Genomic DNA, 18235 nt, shown 5'->3' on the forward strand with positions numbered 1-18235 from the left:
CCGCTCTCCCCCACATCTTGTTATAGATAAGCTTCTGGACAAGGTTTTTGTGTGCATCTGTGTGTGTTTGTGTGAGTGCATGCATGCATGCGTACACATACATATGATAGTAAATGTCTAAAGAAATATTGTTTTCACCTTTCTGGAAGTCGGGAGTTTCTTTGTCATATTTATTCTATGGTAAAAATGTACTGCAGACACTTTGTTGCTCAAACACCTTAATGGAAATTCTGTACAAATTCTTGGCTTAATAATAGTTGCAAAGCAGTTGATGAAAAATGCTTTGGCTGAAAATACTACCCAGTTTTCTAAGCTAACAAACAGACGTGGCCTCTGCAGGTTCCTAAGATTTAGCTCTGCATTACCTTCAGCCTCTAAAAAAATTTCAGAAAGGCCCTAACTTAGTCTTACATTTTTCCTTAATGATGTATTTATTCACCAATGTACATAACTTGGATCTACTATTTGAATATCAACAACTGTGACAATCTTGGATTTAAATACAGAAGCTGTCAAACAAGGAAGAAATGAAACATGAACCCATGCTTCTCTCTCATTGCACAGTGGAAAGTCTGCTCATCTCTACTGAGAGTAATAAAATATCACTGTCTGAAAGAATATTGTGTCTTAGCCTATCATATCTTTGTCGAATACTTAAATAATAAAGAAGAAAAATTGTCTGAGTAAAAAGTATGAGAAAAGACACAGGCTGCAAATAAGGCTGGGTAGTATCAAATACAAAAGTGAAAATAAATAAACAAATATGCATGCTGGCCATATTCAGTGAATGTACTCCCAGGTAAATATATCTAGAATGGCAGTTTTATACTTCATGGCTAGTCAGAAGCCCATTGAGATGAAAGGAACTTACTTCCAGGTGAGTGTCTTTAGCACAGGTGGGCAACATGTTTGAGAGGACAGTTCAAGGCTTTCCTTGACACTTAGTACTGCTTTCCAAAATTGGGGGGGGGGGGCACACAGGACAAATTCTCCCATGAAAAAGTGTTCTCTGTAGCAGATGCAGAGCAGCTAAATGTTAACCAATTAGTCAGTTTCCAAGTTAAAGTAAATGCTGTTAGCACTCTGTAGCTGCTACAGTGTCCATGAAGTCCAATTTTGCTGGGAAATAAACTAATTTGGAGACAATGCAGATACTACAGATGTCAATTTAATTTTTTGTTTTCTGGTACTCCCATGCGGGGGGGGGGTCCCATGGGGGGGTCCCTGGGGCAGAAATCTGCTCCCAGCCTCCTGCAATTGTCTCTTCCTTCCCATTCTATAGGATTGTCTGCAAGTTGCACTCCATTTCTTTGTTTTCAGCAATCTCTGTAACAAGACCTCACCTGGCATTCTTGGGCAGCTGCCACCATCCCAGCACCATGGCAGAGTGGTTGATGGGAGCAGATGGAGGTACATGCTACTGCCCTTTGAAGACTAGAAATACCCCTGTGCAAAAAGCAATCCAAAACTGTGCCCTGCCTACTTGTATCTAAGCATTTGTGGCACATTAAACTGCAATTAATAGATTAGGATTCAAAATCCATTCTTTTCCTCCCTCGTCTTGCTTGTTAGCTGTTAACTTACAACAGGGTTAGCCAATCAGAGAACAGCAAGTTGGATTTTGTGACGGGGAACTAAGGAAATGGCAAGAAAAGGAACCTGTCTCTTTGAATCCTAGTAGCTAGGAATCTTCACGAGGCTGGAATCCCCCTTTTAATTGGAAGAATGATATCTAAATCCTGTTCTAGCCCCCTGAGATTATTCAGAAACATAGTGCATCTCATGGAACATTTTGTCTTTAGCAGTGGTCAGAATCTAGCACATTAGACTTAAGATACTTCCAGATGAGACTTTTATCTTATAATAGTCCTTATAGAAGATCCAGGCATTGTCATCTTCCACCTGCAGCCTTCCCATGTTTTCTTATTGCTTATTCTCTTTCCTTCCTGAAGAAAACTGTTTAAGGAAAAAAGAATTGCTTCTCTGACCTTCTGATTTCTAGTGGCTGAATTGTTCCTTCTGGAAGCACCTTTTGTTTCTGTAGGGATATGCAAATCAAAAACATGCATGCTAGCCAGTATCTCTACATTCCAACTTGAGACTGTATTAGATTGTGAGCTTTTTCTTTCCACATGAAAATCTGTATTTTTCCAAATGTACCTATCAATTGTGAGCATCTCTGATATGTATGCATGAGTTTAAAATATACCCATGGTGTTGAACATATTTTTGAGTCTCTGAATCACATTGCAAGCTTGGAAATGTAAGGAATCAACTGCAGATTGTATCTAAGCTCATGTTCTGTCTAGAAAATGATATGAATTTCACAAATACCAACTAAGAACCAGCAGGGTTAGGCCAAAATCCTAGTGTGAACGTCAAGGATAATCTTGGAACATGTGGAGTAATAACAGTGCCTCTAGATAAGTACAGAGTGTATTTCTGTTATCACGGAACAGCCACAACCTGTCCCTTATGTCAGGGATTAAGAGGAAGGGTTTCCAAGCTAGAGAATACAGATTGTAAGCAGTCTTAGTACCTTCTGTTAAAAAGCTGACTGCCTAGCAGATTAGGAACTGCATATCAAATAGATTTTGTTCAAATGCCTGACCTTCATCTGAGACACACACACACACTTCAGTCTTTTGATGTTGTTGTAAACTGCTCAGAGAGCTTTGGCTAAAGGGTGGTACAGAAATGAAAGTTATAATAATAAATGATAATAATAATTGCATACATAGTTGTTGAGCAGAATTGAGTTCAGTTACAAATTTAAGGTCTGCGTAAGCCACTCCATCAGTTAGTTTCATTCGGTTACTATGTCAGCTTGCTAAGGATGCAGCTATGATTCAAGATGCAGTATGTGGCAAAGAACAGAAGTATGAGCAAATATTGCACATTGGTGGTGGCGGCATTGTGAAGAAGTATAGTAGCGCGAGGAGCAGAGCAAATGTGTCAGTCAGGGTCTGAGAAAGCAATGGGGCAGGGAACTGATAAATGGCATTATGATGGGGTTGCTGCTCAGGACTGGTTTTGTAGGTCAAATAGTTTTGAGGAATGAGTAAGAAAACAGAAGCAGCCAAATGGAGAGATGGAAAGCTGCTTTGGTCATAGACACTAGCAAGGCGGACAGCAAAAGGGCTGCGTGAGAGAGAATGGGAAAAAACAAGGGAGTCCAGAAATAATCAAGTATGAAATGGGAAAGAGAACCAAGGGGTTGAGAAACATTGAAGCTGGTTCATAGCCATTTTGCCCTGATATGGTTCAGCAACCTATTTCAAGTTCTGGATCTGTGTTGCTTTCATTTTTTCTTAGGAATCAGTGCTATGCATGTTTAGACAGAAAAAAGTCCTGTAGCAGCCAGCATTTCTCAGCCAGCAATGCTAGAAATGTACAGCTTTTTTTCCATCTGAACATGCATACAATTGTAAATGTAGATGCTTTGGGATAAGTAATTTCATACTTCCCTATGCAGAGTGCTTGCATGTAAAGGTCCCACAATGGCTCCAAGATGGCAAAGATCCCAGTCCATGGTCCTATCATTTTCTCAGAATGGTGGACTTGTTACAGCCAATTTACTGAGATACTTTCACATCAAAGGCCACTGCAAATGAATTTTGTAGTGGCTTAGCAAACTATGTAAGTGATACACAGTTAGAAAGTATCAAATATTAGACCCCTTTTGTATCAACATGGAGACCTGAAATGTAACAGTTACTTTCTCAAATGTTATTGCAGGAAGCCAAATTTCAGAATCTTCTGAAGGCTATAATCAACACATTTCTATATCTACTCTAAAACAATCCATACAATAATATTGTAGTACAGCCTTACTGGGCCTTATTCACATGCCATCTTCACTTCCACCTCAAGAATGTTAGTGAAAAACCGACTTTTGTCCCTTCAAGGAAAAAGCTGTTAACAGCACCAATCTATAGCATTCTCCTTCTATCACTATGTGGCAAAAACAGTTTTGTTTCTGTTACTTGTCATCAGGTTGTTTCCAACTTATGAAGTTTTTGTAAAATGTCTTGCCATGTTCAGTTCTTGTAAACTCAAGACTGAAGCTTCCATTATGGACTCGATCCATCTCATAATTGGACTTTCCTTTCTTCTTCTGCCTTCAACTTCATAACTGGACTTTCCTTTCTTCTTCTGCCTTCAACTTCAGCTAGCATAATTGTCTTCTCCAGTGAGTCTTGCTTTCTCATGATGCACTCCAAGTACGACAGCTTCATTTTCATCATTTTTGCTTCCAGTTTAAGTTCTAGCTTGAATTGATCTAGGACACATTTGTCTTTTTGTCAGTCCATTGTATGCTCAAAGATTTCCTCCAGCACCTTATTTTGAATGCAGCAAGTTTCTTCAGTTCACTTTCTAATATTGCAGGTTTTTCCTCATAGGATTCCTCTTTGGAAGAGTCTGTCATTTTTAAATCTCTTCTGCATGGTTCTTTTCATATTGTTTCTTCCTTCTCTTTATTTTATCTTGATCAGATAGTATGTTCCTGTTTGACATTCAGGATTCCTTTAGGTTTGTATTTCGTTTTCATTTCTTAGATCATCTGGAAGAGATATCTTGGTTTTCTTCCTTTAGTGTTACCTTCTATTTCTTTGCCCTGGCCATTGTTCTTTTTGTCTCTATATGAAAGTTGGTGAAAAGTTGCATGCAGGATTCTGACCTGATTCCTACCATGTTTTGCTTTTTCCTTCTCACCTATCATTGCATGTGTTATTTCTGTCATCTGTTTAGGCTTTTTCTTTCTTTTTGCTATAGGAATTGTCTTTCTGCATTCTTCCCTAATGTCTCTGGTTTCAATCCACAGTTTTGGTTCATGGGCAATTAAGTTCAGTAATGGAAATCCGTTTTCAATGTGGACATTTCAGGAATGTTATTTAAGTTGCATTTTGGCACTGTGCTTATGTTACTAAACTCTTTGACTCTGATTTTTTTGATACGGAAAGTTCACGGTCACTATGCCAATACACTTCTGGTCTTGTTTTGTTAGTGACAATGCAAGTTCTCCATACTTTACTTCCAAATATTTGCTATTTATGTATAGCCTATCTTCATAGAATTCTATGAGTCTTTTGACTGGTTTGTTTCTGAACCCTAAGCCAAATTCTCCCATAACATTTGTTTTTGCTTTGTATCCTACTTTTGCATTCCAATCTCTTATGACTATTAACATATCTTGTTCTGGTGTATTATAAATTTCCTCTTGGATGCTTACATTTTTTTTCTTCAGTATTTGTCATTACAGAGTATATTTATACTCCACCTTTTTAGCTTTAAGGAACTCAACACAACTTACATAATTCTCCATCTTATCCTCCCAACAACCCTGTGAGGTAGGTTAGGCTGAGAGTCAGTATTTGGCCCAAAGTAAACTAATGAACTTTGTGGGAACTAAAACTCAGATCTCTTGGATCCCAGCTCAGCACTGTAACCACAGGTTATGCTGATAGTTTGTCCAAGTATTCTAATAAATATTATTTAGTTGTACTTTGTATTACAGCCCCTTATTGCTTATCAGGTTGGGAAAGTTGTTCTGCAGGGATCAAGACCAAGGACACCTTGCAACAAATACACAAATCCGAACTGGCAATATGTACAAATTAACCCACATCTGACATAGTTTAAGAGCTGAAAGTACTTAGGTTTTGCAAATCCATCTAGTGGCTAGTTTCTAAGGAGAAAACTGGAAAGCTGTTGTGAGGGTACAATAATTCCCTTAGAACCTCTTCCCTTAAATTCCTTGGCTTGTGTGGACTGAATGGACCATTTGATGTCTGTGGTCAAAGTTAAAAATCAAAGTTAAAAAAACCCTTCAAAATCAAAGTTAAGGCATCATTAGCCTCTAGAAGCATTCTGTTATGTGTTCAGGACTGATCAGCCTCTGTTTTTGAAACAGCTTCTGGGACTGACTGTTGGCTTACTGTATATTAAGCCTGAAGAATGAACTAAGTGTATTTGTATCCAGAGAGCCAATGAACACTGAAGTCTTAAAAGCATAAGAAAAGTGATGCTGGATCAGACCATGGATCATTCAGTCCAGCACTCCACTCATGTGCTGGCAAACCAGCTGTCCATGGAATCCTCAAGGAAGATGGGTACTGGTTTAAAGCATCCTTAAGCTGGTTTAAGGGCCATGTCTTCTTCCCATTAAACCTTGAACATGTCACCTCACTAAGCAAACAACCATAGGCTATGTGAAGTACGATAGTGATTTACGTTTCTGATGTAGATCTGTCCAGAAGAAAGCATCCTATAGCTAAGTCTCACATGTCATGAGAGGGGCAGTTCACAACACGTCTCCATTCCCAGATTTCCCTTCCTTTGGCTTCAGGACATCATCCACACTTCTTCTAGGCACCTTTAACAGGGAAGAAGTAAGACTATCCCTGTTCTCCTTTTATTTCTCCTTCTCACCTCATCAGGACGGATTGAAGGGAACTGTGCTTTCTGCTAGTCAACCCTGCCCTCGTCCCTTTTCTACCCTTGTTTGTCCCCCTCCCAGTTCTCATTCTCTTCTCTTCCTTCCAATTCTAAAAAGCACGTCCGTCCACCTGGTTTTAGAAGAAGTGATGATGCGGATGAGAAAACCACAAAAAATGCAAGTGGAGGGGAAGGAAACAGGACGAAGGTGACTGAATTAGGGTGAGAGCTCGTAAACATGGACACGAGAAAGGGACCACCCCAGATACTGCATGCCACTCGTGAAAGTAGAGAGAGTTGTGCGAAAGGGGAGGCCCATGGGGAAGACGCGAATTTCCTTCCGGAGAGGCCGCTAAGGAGGAGCCACCCTGCCCCTCAGCGCTCGTGTAGCGACCCGTAGCGGGTGCCGGTGGCGCTGCTGGTGTCTCCTGAGCGCGGCGCTCGGAAGCTGCCACTGCTGCCGCCCCGCCACCGCCGGCCCTGAGCTGCGGGCGGGATGAGCGGCTCGCGGACTGCTGTGCCTCGTCGGCTGCGCTGGCTGCTCCTGCTGGGCTCCTCTGCCTCCCTTGCTTGGAGGAGGCAGAGCAGTGGGAGGAGCCGGGAGGGAAGAGCGCGGCGCCGCTGCCAAGGCGCTGCCCGCAAAGTCCGAGTGTGCACGGGCCGCTCTCTTTGCTGACACCGAGCCGGCGGGAGATAAGTTTCAGTCGGAGCAACAGCCCGAAGAAGCGGCTGCCGCTCCCTGTGCTGCGGCGCGAAGCGACCACGCCTCGCGGACTTGCCAAGGCGGTCTCGGGGTCTGGAAGTGTGACGAAAAAGAGGCGGAGGAAGAGAAGGAGGCGAAGGAGAAGGAGGCGGCGGCGGGACCCGCAGCTCGGTGGGCGTCTCCTGGCGGGAGGGACCCCGCTCTCTCGCCGCCGCCCCATCCCGTGCCCACCACCATGGCAGCGCGGTCCCGGCGCCCCTGGCTCAGCGTGGTGCTAGGGCTGGTGCTGGGCTTCACCGTCGCCTCCTGGCTTATTGCGCCCAAAGTGGCCGAGCTGAGTGAGAGGAAGAGGCGAGGCGGCGGCAGCGGCAACAGCGGCTCCTCCGGCGGCGGCGGCGGCGGCAGTAGTCTCTGCGCTTTCTACGGCCGCGTGGCTCGGCTGCCCGGGAGCGAGAGGCAGCTGCGACCCGAGGCGGCGGCAGCTGGAGGGCTGGGGGGTGCCGCCGTGAGAAGCAGCCTGTGGGAAAAAGAGAGAGAGCAGCCGCCGCCGCCTCCTGCGGCGGAGGACGAGCCTGTGCCCAGTCCCCCTGTTGCAGATACCGGAGAAGGAGACCCGCAAGAGGAGGAGGAGGAGGAAGAGGACGGCGCCGGGCGCCACGGCAGCAGCCACAACGGCAGCGGGGACTACGCGGGCGCCCCGGGCTGCGCCAAGACCCGCCACTTCCTCTACGTCGGGGTGATGACCGCCCAGAAGTACCTGGGCAGCCGAGCGCTGGCGGTGCAGCGGACCTGGGCGCGCTCAATCTCCGGCCGAGTGGAGTTCTTCTCCTCGCAGGGCTCTGTTCCTCCTCCTGCCCTGCAAGGGGAGCAGCCACTGCCGGTCGTCGCCTTACCCGGCGTGGACGACTCGTACCCGCCTCAGAAAAAATCCTTCATGATGCTTAAGTATATGCACGACCACTACCTGGACACTTACGAGTGGTTTATGCGGGCGGACGACGATGTCTACATCAAAGGTCAGAGCAGGGAGTGTGTCGGGGTGTTGTTCGCAATGCCGAAACTTGTTCAGTGCCTGTGCTTAGTGCTCTAGGCTGTGCGGGGTAGTTGCTGAGCCTGTGCAGAGCGCATGGCTTTCGCAGCTGAAAAGCACCTACACGTGTAGTGCCTAAACGTTGGAGCTGATAGTTTAGGGCTTATAGGCAGGCTGAGGAGCATCATCCCACGTGCTCAGTGGTTCTCACCCCCCAGAACTGTTTAAAGTTGTGATCCTATGCCTGCTCACTAGGGAGCTAGCCCAGGTGGTTTCAGTACATCTGAGTAAACATGCATAAGATCGTGAGAAAGAATAGGCTATCTCCTATTTGTATCCTGTACACCTCGTGAGCGAAATTGTCACAATAAGGCACAGCTAGGTGCGTTTTACAAAGAGAGTGTGCTGCATCAGTTTCAGCAGGAAAGCTGAGATCTCACCTACTTCCCTTAGCCTTCTCCTTCCCCGTCCACAAGTTACTTGGCAAGTATATGACTCTTCCTGCCTGCCAGGTTGAAGAGTGAAAGATTTCCAGGGGTTCTGTTGAGGGCACAGCACATATCCTTGCACTGTCGCCATGCTCTCCAGGGCTTTTCTAAAATTTATTGGGCTAACAGTCTCTCTTGTAGAGGAACCTCCAGTCTCTTGGAGTGCAGGATGAAGAAAAACCCTCTTTTCTGGATAGATAAAAATAGTTAATGTGAGCCATGTGCATCCGTGTGCATCCTATTTTCACTAATTTGGATTTTTAGCCATCTTATTCCAAAAGCTCAGAATAGACCACCAAGGACTATACCAATTTCTTTGTAATAGTAACAAAATCGTAATAGTCTGCATTAGAACAATTGATGAAAATAGCCTGGAAAATGTATTAGCAAACTTTAATATTAGGAATTGTACCTGGGATGACGGTAAAGTATTAGCAAAGAAATCACAACAGGTGGACAAATTGTATTCCATTTTCCATTCCCAAAGTAAATAGCCTGACTTGCTATGATTTTCATTACAGTCTTTTAAGTTTTTCAGCATATTGGTGGCATTGCAGGGTTCCTGTGGAATAGCTATATTAGTTACTTCAGAAAGATAGCTTTTAAATTGTCACTAAAATCTCACTAGAGTATCGTCTCACAGAGTATTGTGAAGAACTTAAGCTGAAGTAGAAGTCAGGGGAAAGTGTTGTGGGATGCCATTGCATGGGTTGTGGCAAAGTGGAGTTAAAACAAATTAACATGGAGGACATTGAAAATGCAACAGGTAATTCACATTAACTAGGTGTGAAATGGGAATATAATATATACATCAAATATAATCTAAGACTTTGGATAGATTTAGAAAATTAAAAGCTCTTTAAAATAAAGCACAATCTCAATTTTAGTATCATAAATCAGCATTGCTTTGATATAATCACGAAATGCTTTTTCCCAAGCTCAGTTGCAAGCTGATCTATGAGATGCCTGTAGCTCCCTGCACATGGCAGGAAATGCTGAGCTAGAATGCTTACCACAGGTTAATGAAGGTGGCACCAAGTCCAAGAGGTCACAAGCATAGCTAATAAGCCAAGTTAAGGGAGGGATTAGAAAAAAGAAGGGTTTCTTTAGAAATTTAAGTCTTGCCCAAATGAGGAAAACAAAAGGGAGTTGAGTTTGCACCAAGGAGATGCAAACAACCCCCATTCCCAAAAGGCAATTGGAAGAGTATAGAGCTAATGGTATCAAAGCTAAGAATAAATAATCGTTTAAATATATCAGAAGCAGAAAACCAGATAGGGAAGCATGTGACCTGATGGACAGTTGGACAGCAAAAGAGTTAAACAGTGCTAAAGGAGGATTATCAGGATTTCAGGAAAGCTGAATAAATTGTTTTCATTAGTCTCAACTGCACAAGATATAGTACATATACCTTTGCCAAAGCTAATATTTCCAAGGAGTCTGAGGAACTGAGCCAATTGAGACTGAACACAATGTTTACAATTTTATTGACAAATTGAAATAACTGGGTCCAAATGGTATCCATCCTAAAGTTTTTAATAGTTGAAATATGACATTGCTGATTTTCTAACAAAGATACATAACATGTCCCTGAGATTAGCAGCTGTATCATAGGACAAGAGTATGGTTAATATAGTACCAAACTTTAAAAAGAAATTCAGGTGATCTGAGAAATTGCACACCGGTTAGCTTAATGTCTGTTCCAAGAAATCGATTGAAAACATTGTTAAAGATAACAATAGTAAGCTGGTATAAGAAAAAAGAATTGACATGGCTTCTGCAAAGGTAAGTTCTGCCCTACTAACTTTTTAGAGTTCTATGAAAGTGCCAATAAACATGAGGACGGAGGTGATCTGGTACATTATTTGGCTTTCTAGAGGGTTATTGGCATAGCTCCTCACCAAAGACTCCTGAGCAAACTTAGCAATAGTCATAGAGTAAGAAAAGAGATGCCTTGTGGATCAGTAACTTAAAAAACAGAAAGCAGGGACTACAAATAGATGATAAATTCTCTCAATGGAGAGATGTAAACAGTGGGTTCCCCCTGGGCTTTGCATTGGAACCATGCCCAATTTCATCTCATTCATAAATGCTCTGGAACTAAGAGTGAGCATGAAATCACAGAGTTTTCTGATGACGCAGAATTATTTAGCATGGTTGAAACTAAAAAAGAATTGTGAGGCGTTTCAAAAGAATCTCTAAACTGGAAGAATGGATATCAGAATGGCAAATGTGAGTTCAGTGTGAGCAAGTCTAAAAAGTACACTGGGACAAAAATTACCAAGTTCAATTATAAGCTGATCTAGGAGTGACTGACCAAGGGATCTTAGGATTATGGTGGATAGGTCAATGAAAATGTCAACTCAGTGTGCATTTGCTGTGAAAAATGCAAAGCCCATGTTAGGTATAATTGGGAAAGGAACTGAAAAGAAAGCACCCAAGATCATACTCTTGGTATACAAACTGTGCTTAGAACATTGTGTCCAGTTTTGGTTGCTGCATTTAAAGAATATTCTATAATCAGAAAAAGTGCAGAAAAAGGCAACTAAAATGATCAAGGGGCTGCAGTAACTCCCCTATGAGGAAAGATTATGGCATCCTTAAGAAGAAAGGCAAGTGCCTGAGGTCATCCCATAATGCTATTCAGTGGTAGATTCAGGACCTATAATAGGAAGTAACTCATATAGTGTGTATTTAAACTGTGCAATTCATTCCCATGAGATGTAGTGATGGCCACCAATCTGGACGGCTTTCAAGGCATTGGACGTATTAATGGAGGATAAAGTTATTAATGACTTCTGGTCCTGATAGCCATGCTTCCTTATCACAGGCAATATGCCTTTATATACCAGTTCCTGGGAAACTGGAAAGGAAGGGTGCTTTGCAATCATGTCCTGTTTGTGGAATTCCTGTGGGCATTTGGTTGGCCACTGCGTGAACAGAATACTGGAGTATGATGCAGCATGAATCTTCTTAAGTTCTTATGTTTTACAAGCTGCTTACTTGTTAGCATAATCAATTCTCTCCATCCATAAGTGGCAGGGAACATTGATGCATTTCTTCTTAGTAGGATTAATGAGTCTGAATTAATGAGTCTTCAGTCCCAGATGTAGTTAAAAAGTTTTTGGTTTTGCTTTAAACTCATGAAAGGAAGGTTTATAGGCTCCTAATAAACCAAATGCCCAAGTGTCTCTAATCTCCTGGATATTTCAAATGCCATATTCTCTATTTTTCAGTAGAGACAAGTACTGGTGTTTAGTTGGAACTGTCCTAAATGGAAGGGATGGGCTCATCCCAAGTGTTTTCAAGGAATGCCACTAGTATTAAGAAACCAAGACCATTTATTTACCATGTGTTCTCTTAAGATCAACTAGGGCTATAGTCTTCCAGCAGTGCAATTGTGGCGTGTCTATTCAGAATTAAATCCTACTGACCTTAATGGGTTTAGCACTTGTATGCTTGTTTACCATGAATAAAACCTATTGTACTCAGTGGATCTTACTTCTCAACAGCCATGGATAGGATTTCATCGTTCCTTCAGGTAAGAGTGCATAGGGATGCTACACAAGTATATCACCCTGAAACTTGGTTTCAGTGACCAGGTAATGAAGGAAGTAGTTGTCCGATTGAACACTTTCTTGAAGCTTGGCAGTGCCTGGATAGATCTGGAAATGAAGTAAGTCTGCATTGCCCATGGATGGTAAAAAAATAACCAAGATATAGGAACATGGGAACCTGTCTTACACTGGATCAGTCTACCAAGCTCAGTGTCTACACTAACTGTCAGTGGCTTTTCAGGGTTTCCCAGCTCTGCAAAAAGATTCCAAGGACTGACTTGAGATGCTCCTTATATGGAATATATGTTTTACCATTGAAGCTTTGCTATTCCTTAATTTACTTGTAGATTTTAATATTTATGTATTTATCCCACCTTTTTTCCTTACAAAGAACTCAAAGTGGCTTACACCGTTCTCCTCCTCCTGCTTTCAGTTTTATGCTCGTATCCTCATAACTACAACCGGGTGAGGTAGGTTGGACTGAGAGTCTGTGACTGGCCCAGAGTCACTCAGTTGGCTTCATGGCCAAGCAGGGACTAGAATCCAAATTGCTTGAGTCCCAGTCCCATACTCTTAGGCACTAAGCCACATCAATACGTGTGAAGTATTTAATTTTATACTTCATGTTTATTTTGTTTTCTAATTACTGAGTATATCCCTCAGCCTTCACAGTAAGTCTTAATTTTGACTCTTTACTGAATCTTAGGGCCAGTAAGCTATCTGGCTTGCTATTTCGCTTGGTAGAAAGGTGAGGTACAAATAAAATCAATCAATTGATCAGTCAGTCATGCAAGACAGAGTAATCTGTTGGTTTGTCTTTTTCTCCGATGGGATTTTTTTTTTTTGGAAATCTCAAGCTCTGTTCGGTCCATTTATGAAAACATACCCTATTTTGTTAAGTTCTTACAGAAAACCCAAACTGAGTGAAATAGTTAACACATGTGTACCAGCCAAATTCAACAAGTACAGCTTCTCACAGCATAAAAGGGACCTTTTTGTACTTGCTGGCCATGTTACTGCTAAAGAAGGGAGGACAGTCAGAAAAAAAGAGTGGCAAACCTACTTCAGTACCACACCCATGGTTGGATGCCCAGTGATTCAAACCCAAACTTAAGCACTCAAAGCCCTGCACTGGATAGGAAAAACTATTTTTCTTTCTTTCACATTCAAAATTCTTTCCATTTTGTGAATTGTTGAAAGTTCTTCTAAAATGGTTTTATTTTATTTAAACTATTTATATACATTTGATTAGCAAAATGTTTATAAAATATAATTAAAATATACAAAATTCAACAATCAAAACAATTTAAACAGATTTGCCTGCAATAAAAACATCTGTGTACAATAATTTTTTGTAGGCATATACAATAACAACACAGTGCAATAAATAATAACAACTATTCCACATGCACCAGATAATTTAAAAGCCAGTGTAAAACTAGAAAGTCAACAAAATGGCAGGGAAATTTTAAAAAGTTTTAACCTGGCGCTGGAATGTATATGGTGACGGCATATGGCATATTTATGAATTGAATATAAAGTGACTGCAAGTGAATATGAAGTGAACACAATGTTCACTTCAGTCTAACTCTTCCCTTCCCCTGTTGGATTCCCCTGGAAGGAGCAGGTTTGTAGCTTGGGGGTCCTCCTTGAACCATCTTTGCCACTTGAGCCTCAGATACCCTAAATAGCATGGAGTCCTGCTACTAGCTTAAGCTGGTGGTTCAGTTACATTTCTGTCTGGACAAGGATAGCTTGTTTTCTACACTCTGGTAATTTCTAAGTTAGACTACTGCAATCACTAAGTGGACTGCCCTTGAAGCTGCAACTTGTGTGAAATATGGCAGTCAGACTAATGACTAGACAAGACGTACTGACCAAATAACACCACTTGCATCAGCTCCCTTGTGCTTCTAAACCTGATGCAAGGTGCTTACCTTACAGTGCTTGGGACCACAGTACTTGATAGGATACCTCTCTCAAGCCCAGTCTACCCAGACACTTAAGATCAACATCTGAGACCTTCCTCTGAGTTGCCACCTCTAAGGAAGAATTGAAGGCAGCAACAAGAAGGAGAACCTTTTCATCACTTGGGAACCCTTGACTCTAGATGATTTCTACACTGAGGTGTAGCATCATGTTGCCATCCTTTCAGCGCTGGGTCAAATGTCTCTCTGCTGAGGCATTTAAGGATAATTAATGGCTTGATAACATATACTGATATCAGGTGTTTTTAGCAGTTTACTCTGTATTAAAAGTATTGGTTTTAATATTGGTTAATTGCTGCATGGATATAGGTACTATCTGAAAAAACTAAACCGCTTTTAAGTTTTACATTTTGGAAATTTTTATGGTTGTTTTTATTGCATTATAGTCCTGGTTTAGGCACTGTTGTAAACCACCCAGAATGTTTTGGCTATTGGATAGTACAGAAATAAATGTCAGCAGTGACTTCTGTGTAGAGTGAAATCCTTTCACTACTGAATGACCACAACCAGCTTCACATGTTTCTGATATTAGGATCTTGGGCCTGATATTTTTTTTGGTCCTTATGAATTCTGTCTCTTCTCAAATGTGAATTCAAGTGCATTCTTGGGAATATGGTAGGATATAAATGCAGCACAGAAAGTTGATTGTGTTTAAATATTATACTGCATTGTGCTAGAAGGAGAACAGTTCTGGGGAATCAATATATGCAATGGACTAAAGCAACTTCAACAAAAAGATGTTGTCAGCCTCTCTGATTTTGCTGAACATGTTATTGTCTGTTTGGTCTTTTCAGTAGAAGTAAAGAATCCTGCCATGTTATTCCAGTTTACATGGATTAAAGTAAACTTTGAGAAGATATGAATTTGGCTTTGGTGGGAATTCACCTTCCACTTGCAGCATGCTGCAGCTGAGCTTCTTGTGTGCCTCAGCTCTGCAGCCTAAGGGTGGCAGTCCATCCTCATCTTGCCCTTTTGCATGTATACAAGTAGTATTATAAGCTGGTTCTCCATTTGTCAATAGAGATTTTAACTGAAATGTAGAATATTGTGTAGTTGAATGAGTTAAAATATATTCCTTATATATTCCTTTATCTTTCTTTATAAACTTATACCTTAATTTTCTTTGTGCTATTATTACTCACATTATTTCCTTTCTTTTCAATATAGAAAGGCTGCTTACAGCATTTTTCCTATGATTTTTCAAGCTGTCTTGGAAAATATTTGTATTTTAAGCAACCTTCTGTGCACATTGCTGATGCACATGTCCATGTCCAGCTGCATTACAATACTCATCTGAGTCCAGCTGAAAAGGGAAAAGGGTGCATACTTGCAGTGACAGCAGTTCAATTGTGACCCATGGCAATATATCATTTTATATATTTCATGATTGTATGTTAGTTTCTGTGGCCATGTGCTTAGGTTAGAAGGGTGTACACAGAAAAAATAAGATATTGCTCAAGGAACTGTTGAAAAATTTTGGTACCTCATTTTTGATATATTTAGATATGTTATTGTGTAGCATGCAGTCACTTTAGGGTATCCATTGTGTAGGGGCCTGGGCACTGATATGCACATGGATATCTCTCTTGGTGCCCACCAAGCTCCTTGCATCTGATTTTCATTTCACTGAAGATTTTTTTTAAACTTTGTTTTTAAATTGGGAAGGTGAACTTACTGCAAAGGGAAGCTCTGCCTTGCAGAGCCATCTTAATTTGGGTTCACAAGAATGTTTGTGAAATAACACATCTGCCTTGTACTAGGTTCTTGAATAAGTTTCTTTTTCTTTTAGACCTTACCAGTTGCTTCCTGGAAAATGACAGGCCATGCCCACCATGGCAGGCATTTTATGAATCTGGAACCCAGATTAGCAGACATTTTTGTGCTAATTCCCATAATTGGCTCCTAATATGCCACTAACTATGAGAATTAACAGCAAAGTAGATCAGTCATTTTTAAAGAATCTATTGAGGATAGTCTTTAGGATGTGGACCTACCCCTGCTTATCTGGGAAAAAGCCCCATGGACCTCAGTGAGGCTTAATATCTGAGTAGTCTTGTATAGGGTAGCCCTGTTAATGTGTGACATCAAATACATTTCATTTGATGTTAAACTAATTAAATATACAAAACATGCAGAATTTAAATAACAAAGAAAACATGTATTCATTGAGTAATTTATCTGCTGCCTGATTTTATATACCAAATTTAAGCTTCCTAAAATATTAAAAATAGTGACTTGGGTACTAACTCTTACTCTCTAGTGCTCCAATTGCAGTACTCAGGAGATTCAGAGGAAGGTTTTATAAAGTTAATTCACATACATAACCCTCACTCTCTTTAAATTCCACTCACTTCTTTCCTAAATATATCTAGTTGGAATTAAATTCAATTGACTTCATTGGAATATCCTTTAAGGAAAATGTGCAGTCTAGTATCATATTTTATCTTCTCCATTTTTCACTCTCTTTTTGTCATAAACAGCAGTAATTGGATTTATGCATTATACAGCACTGTATGAGAGTTTGTACTTTAACTCAGTAGGCAAACAGTTCATGAAGTGGAATGTCACCTGATTTTACTTACTCTGGCTCTGCTCCCCTCTACCCTTTGTGCTTTGCTCTATCATGCTGACTGGGGAATGTGAGGAACTGTAGGATGTTTTCTGTCTAACATGCATTGAATTGTATGCTTAATGTATTTTATGGATCTTGAATCCATGTACAACAAAACTACTGAGTTGTTCAGTACTCTTTTCTTTTACTCCAACTGTGGAAGGCCACTGAAGAGTTAAATTGTGTATATATGGTAGCAGTAACAGTAGAGGATGCAAATGGCCATAGTAATAGGAGGAGGCCAGTGGGTAAATGTAGAAAAAAGAAGGTATTGTCAGCAGTACAGTTTGCCAGTTGGTGGACAGTCCAAAAATTAGTAGTATGTTCATTGTAGAAATTGTTTGAATGTACTGCTTGATAATAAATGGCCCTGCTATCCCTTTTGCTTTAATATATCCTCTCTCTCTCTTTATTTCTTACAGGCGAAAAATTGGAGGAGTTCCTTAGGTCACTGAACAGCAGTAAACCTCTGTATTTGGGACAAACAGGACTGGGAAACATTGAAGAACTTGGAAAACTGGGTCTTGAGCCAGGAGAGAATTTCTGTATGGGAGGGCCTGGAATGATCTTCAGTCGTGAGGTTCTGAGGAGGATGGTGCCACACATAGGTGAATGTCTTCGAGAAATGTACACTACTCATGAGGATGTCGAAGTGGGCCGATGTGTTCGGCGGTTTGGTGGAACTCAGTGCGTCTGGTCATATGAGGTAAGGAGTAATGGATTACTGCTGGTGTCTTTTGTCCATGACTTTAATAAACATGGCTGCTCCCCAACCATGCTCAACCATTACTGCCTTAGTATGCACTGTTGTGTGCCGTGTTATCATTACCATCTTCATTGGGCTTTTAATATTCCAATGGAATCAATCATATTTAGATTTCTGTGATGGAAACTTAAAAGCCAACCTGGGTTGAGTTTGGCAGATACCAAATGCAGACATACAACATCAGCACACAATGTTATGGTAGAATAATAGCTTAAAACATACACTTGTGCTAATGGGATTTTTTTGTATGTACTTCAGAACGTATCTACTAATGCATCAACTATGGAGTACTTATATTTAATTTACATTTACAATTTACTTTGATCAATCCCTACATGCTTATACTATATATTCTTAGGCATATTTAGTCACATAACTATAGTAATCAGACAATCCTTAATTAGGATTAAAACTCTTGCCATCCTATATAACAGGAAATATTCTTCTGGTTTCACTTTTCTTAAACAAATAAAACTGGATTTTTCATCCCTTCCCATCTTGGTGGAAGGTGGTCTCACAAAGGTAAGGAAATGTATTGCAGTCTAAATCAGGGCCAAGATGCTCACAGCAGTTCTGTTTAAGCTGAATTAGTGTTCAGGACTGAAGCATTCAGTATGTAGTATCCTGTTTACTAATAGTGAACTCATTCTCTGG

At 41.0% G+C, this 18235-nt stretch overlaps 1 protein-coding gene across 1 annotated transcript; it reads left to right on the forward strand.

The window, feature by feature from the left end:
• Positions 1-7376: 7376 nt before the first annotated feature.
• Positions 7377-18027, forward strand: CHSY3 (chondroitin sulfate synthase 3). The gene is made up of 2 exons (XM_044446555.1): positions 7377-8157; positions 17238-18027. Exons 1-2 carry the CDS (start codon positions 7377-7379, stop codon positions 17699-17701), a joined length of 1245 nt encoding a protein of 414 aa, XP_044302490.1. The 3' UTR covers positions 17702-18027.
• Positions 18028-18235: the final 208 nt, after the last annotated feature.

Source organism: Varanus komodoensis, unplaced genomic scaffold (assembly GCF_004798865.1).
Source record: "Varanus komodoensis strain SLA01 unplaced genomic scaffold, ASM479886v1 scaffold5, whole genome shotgun sequence".
NCBI lineage: Eukaryota > Metazoa > Chordata > Lepidosauria > Squamata > Varanidae > Varanus > Varanus komodoensis.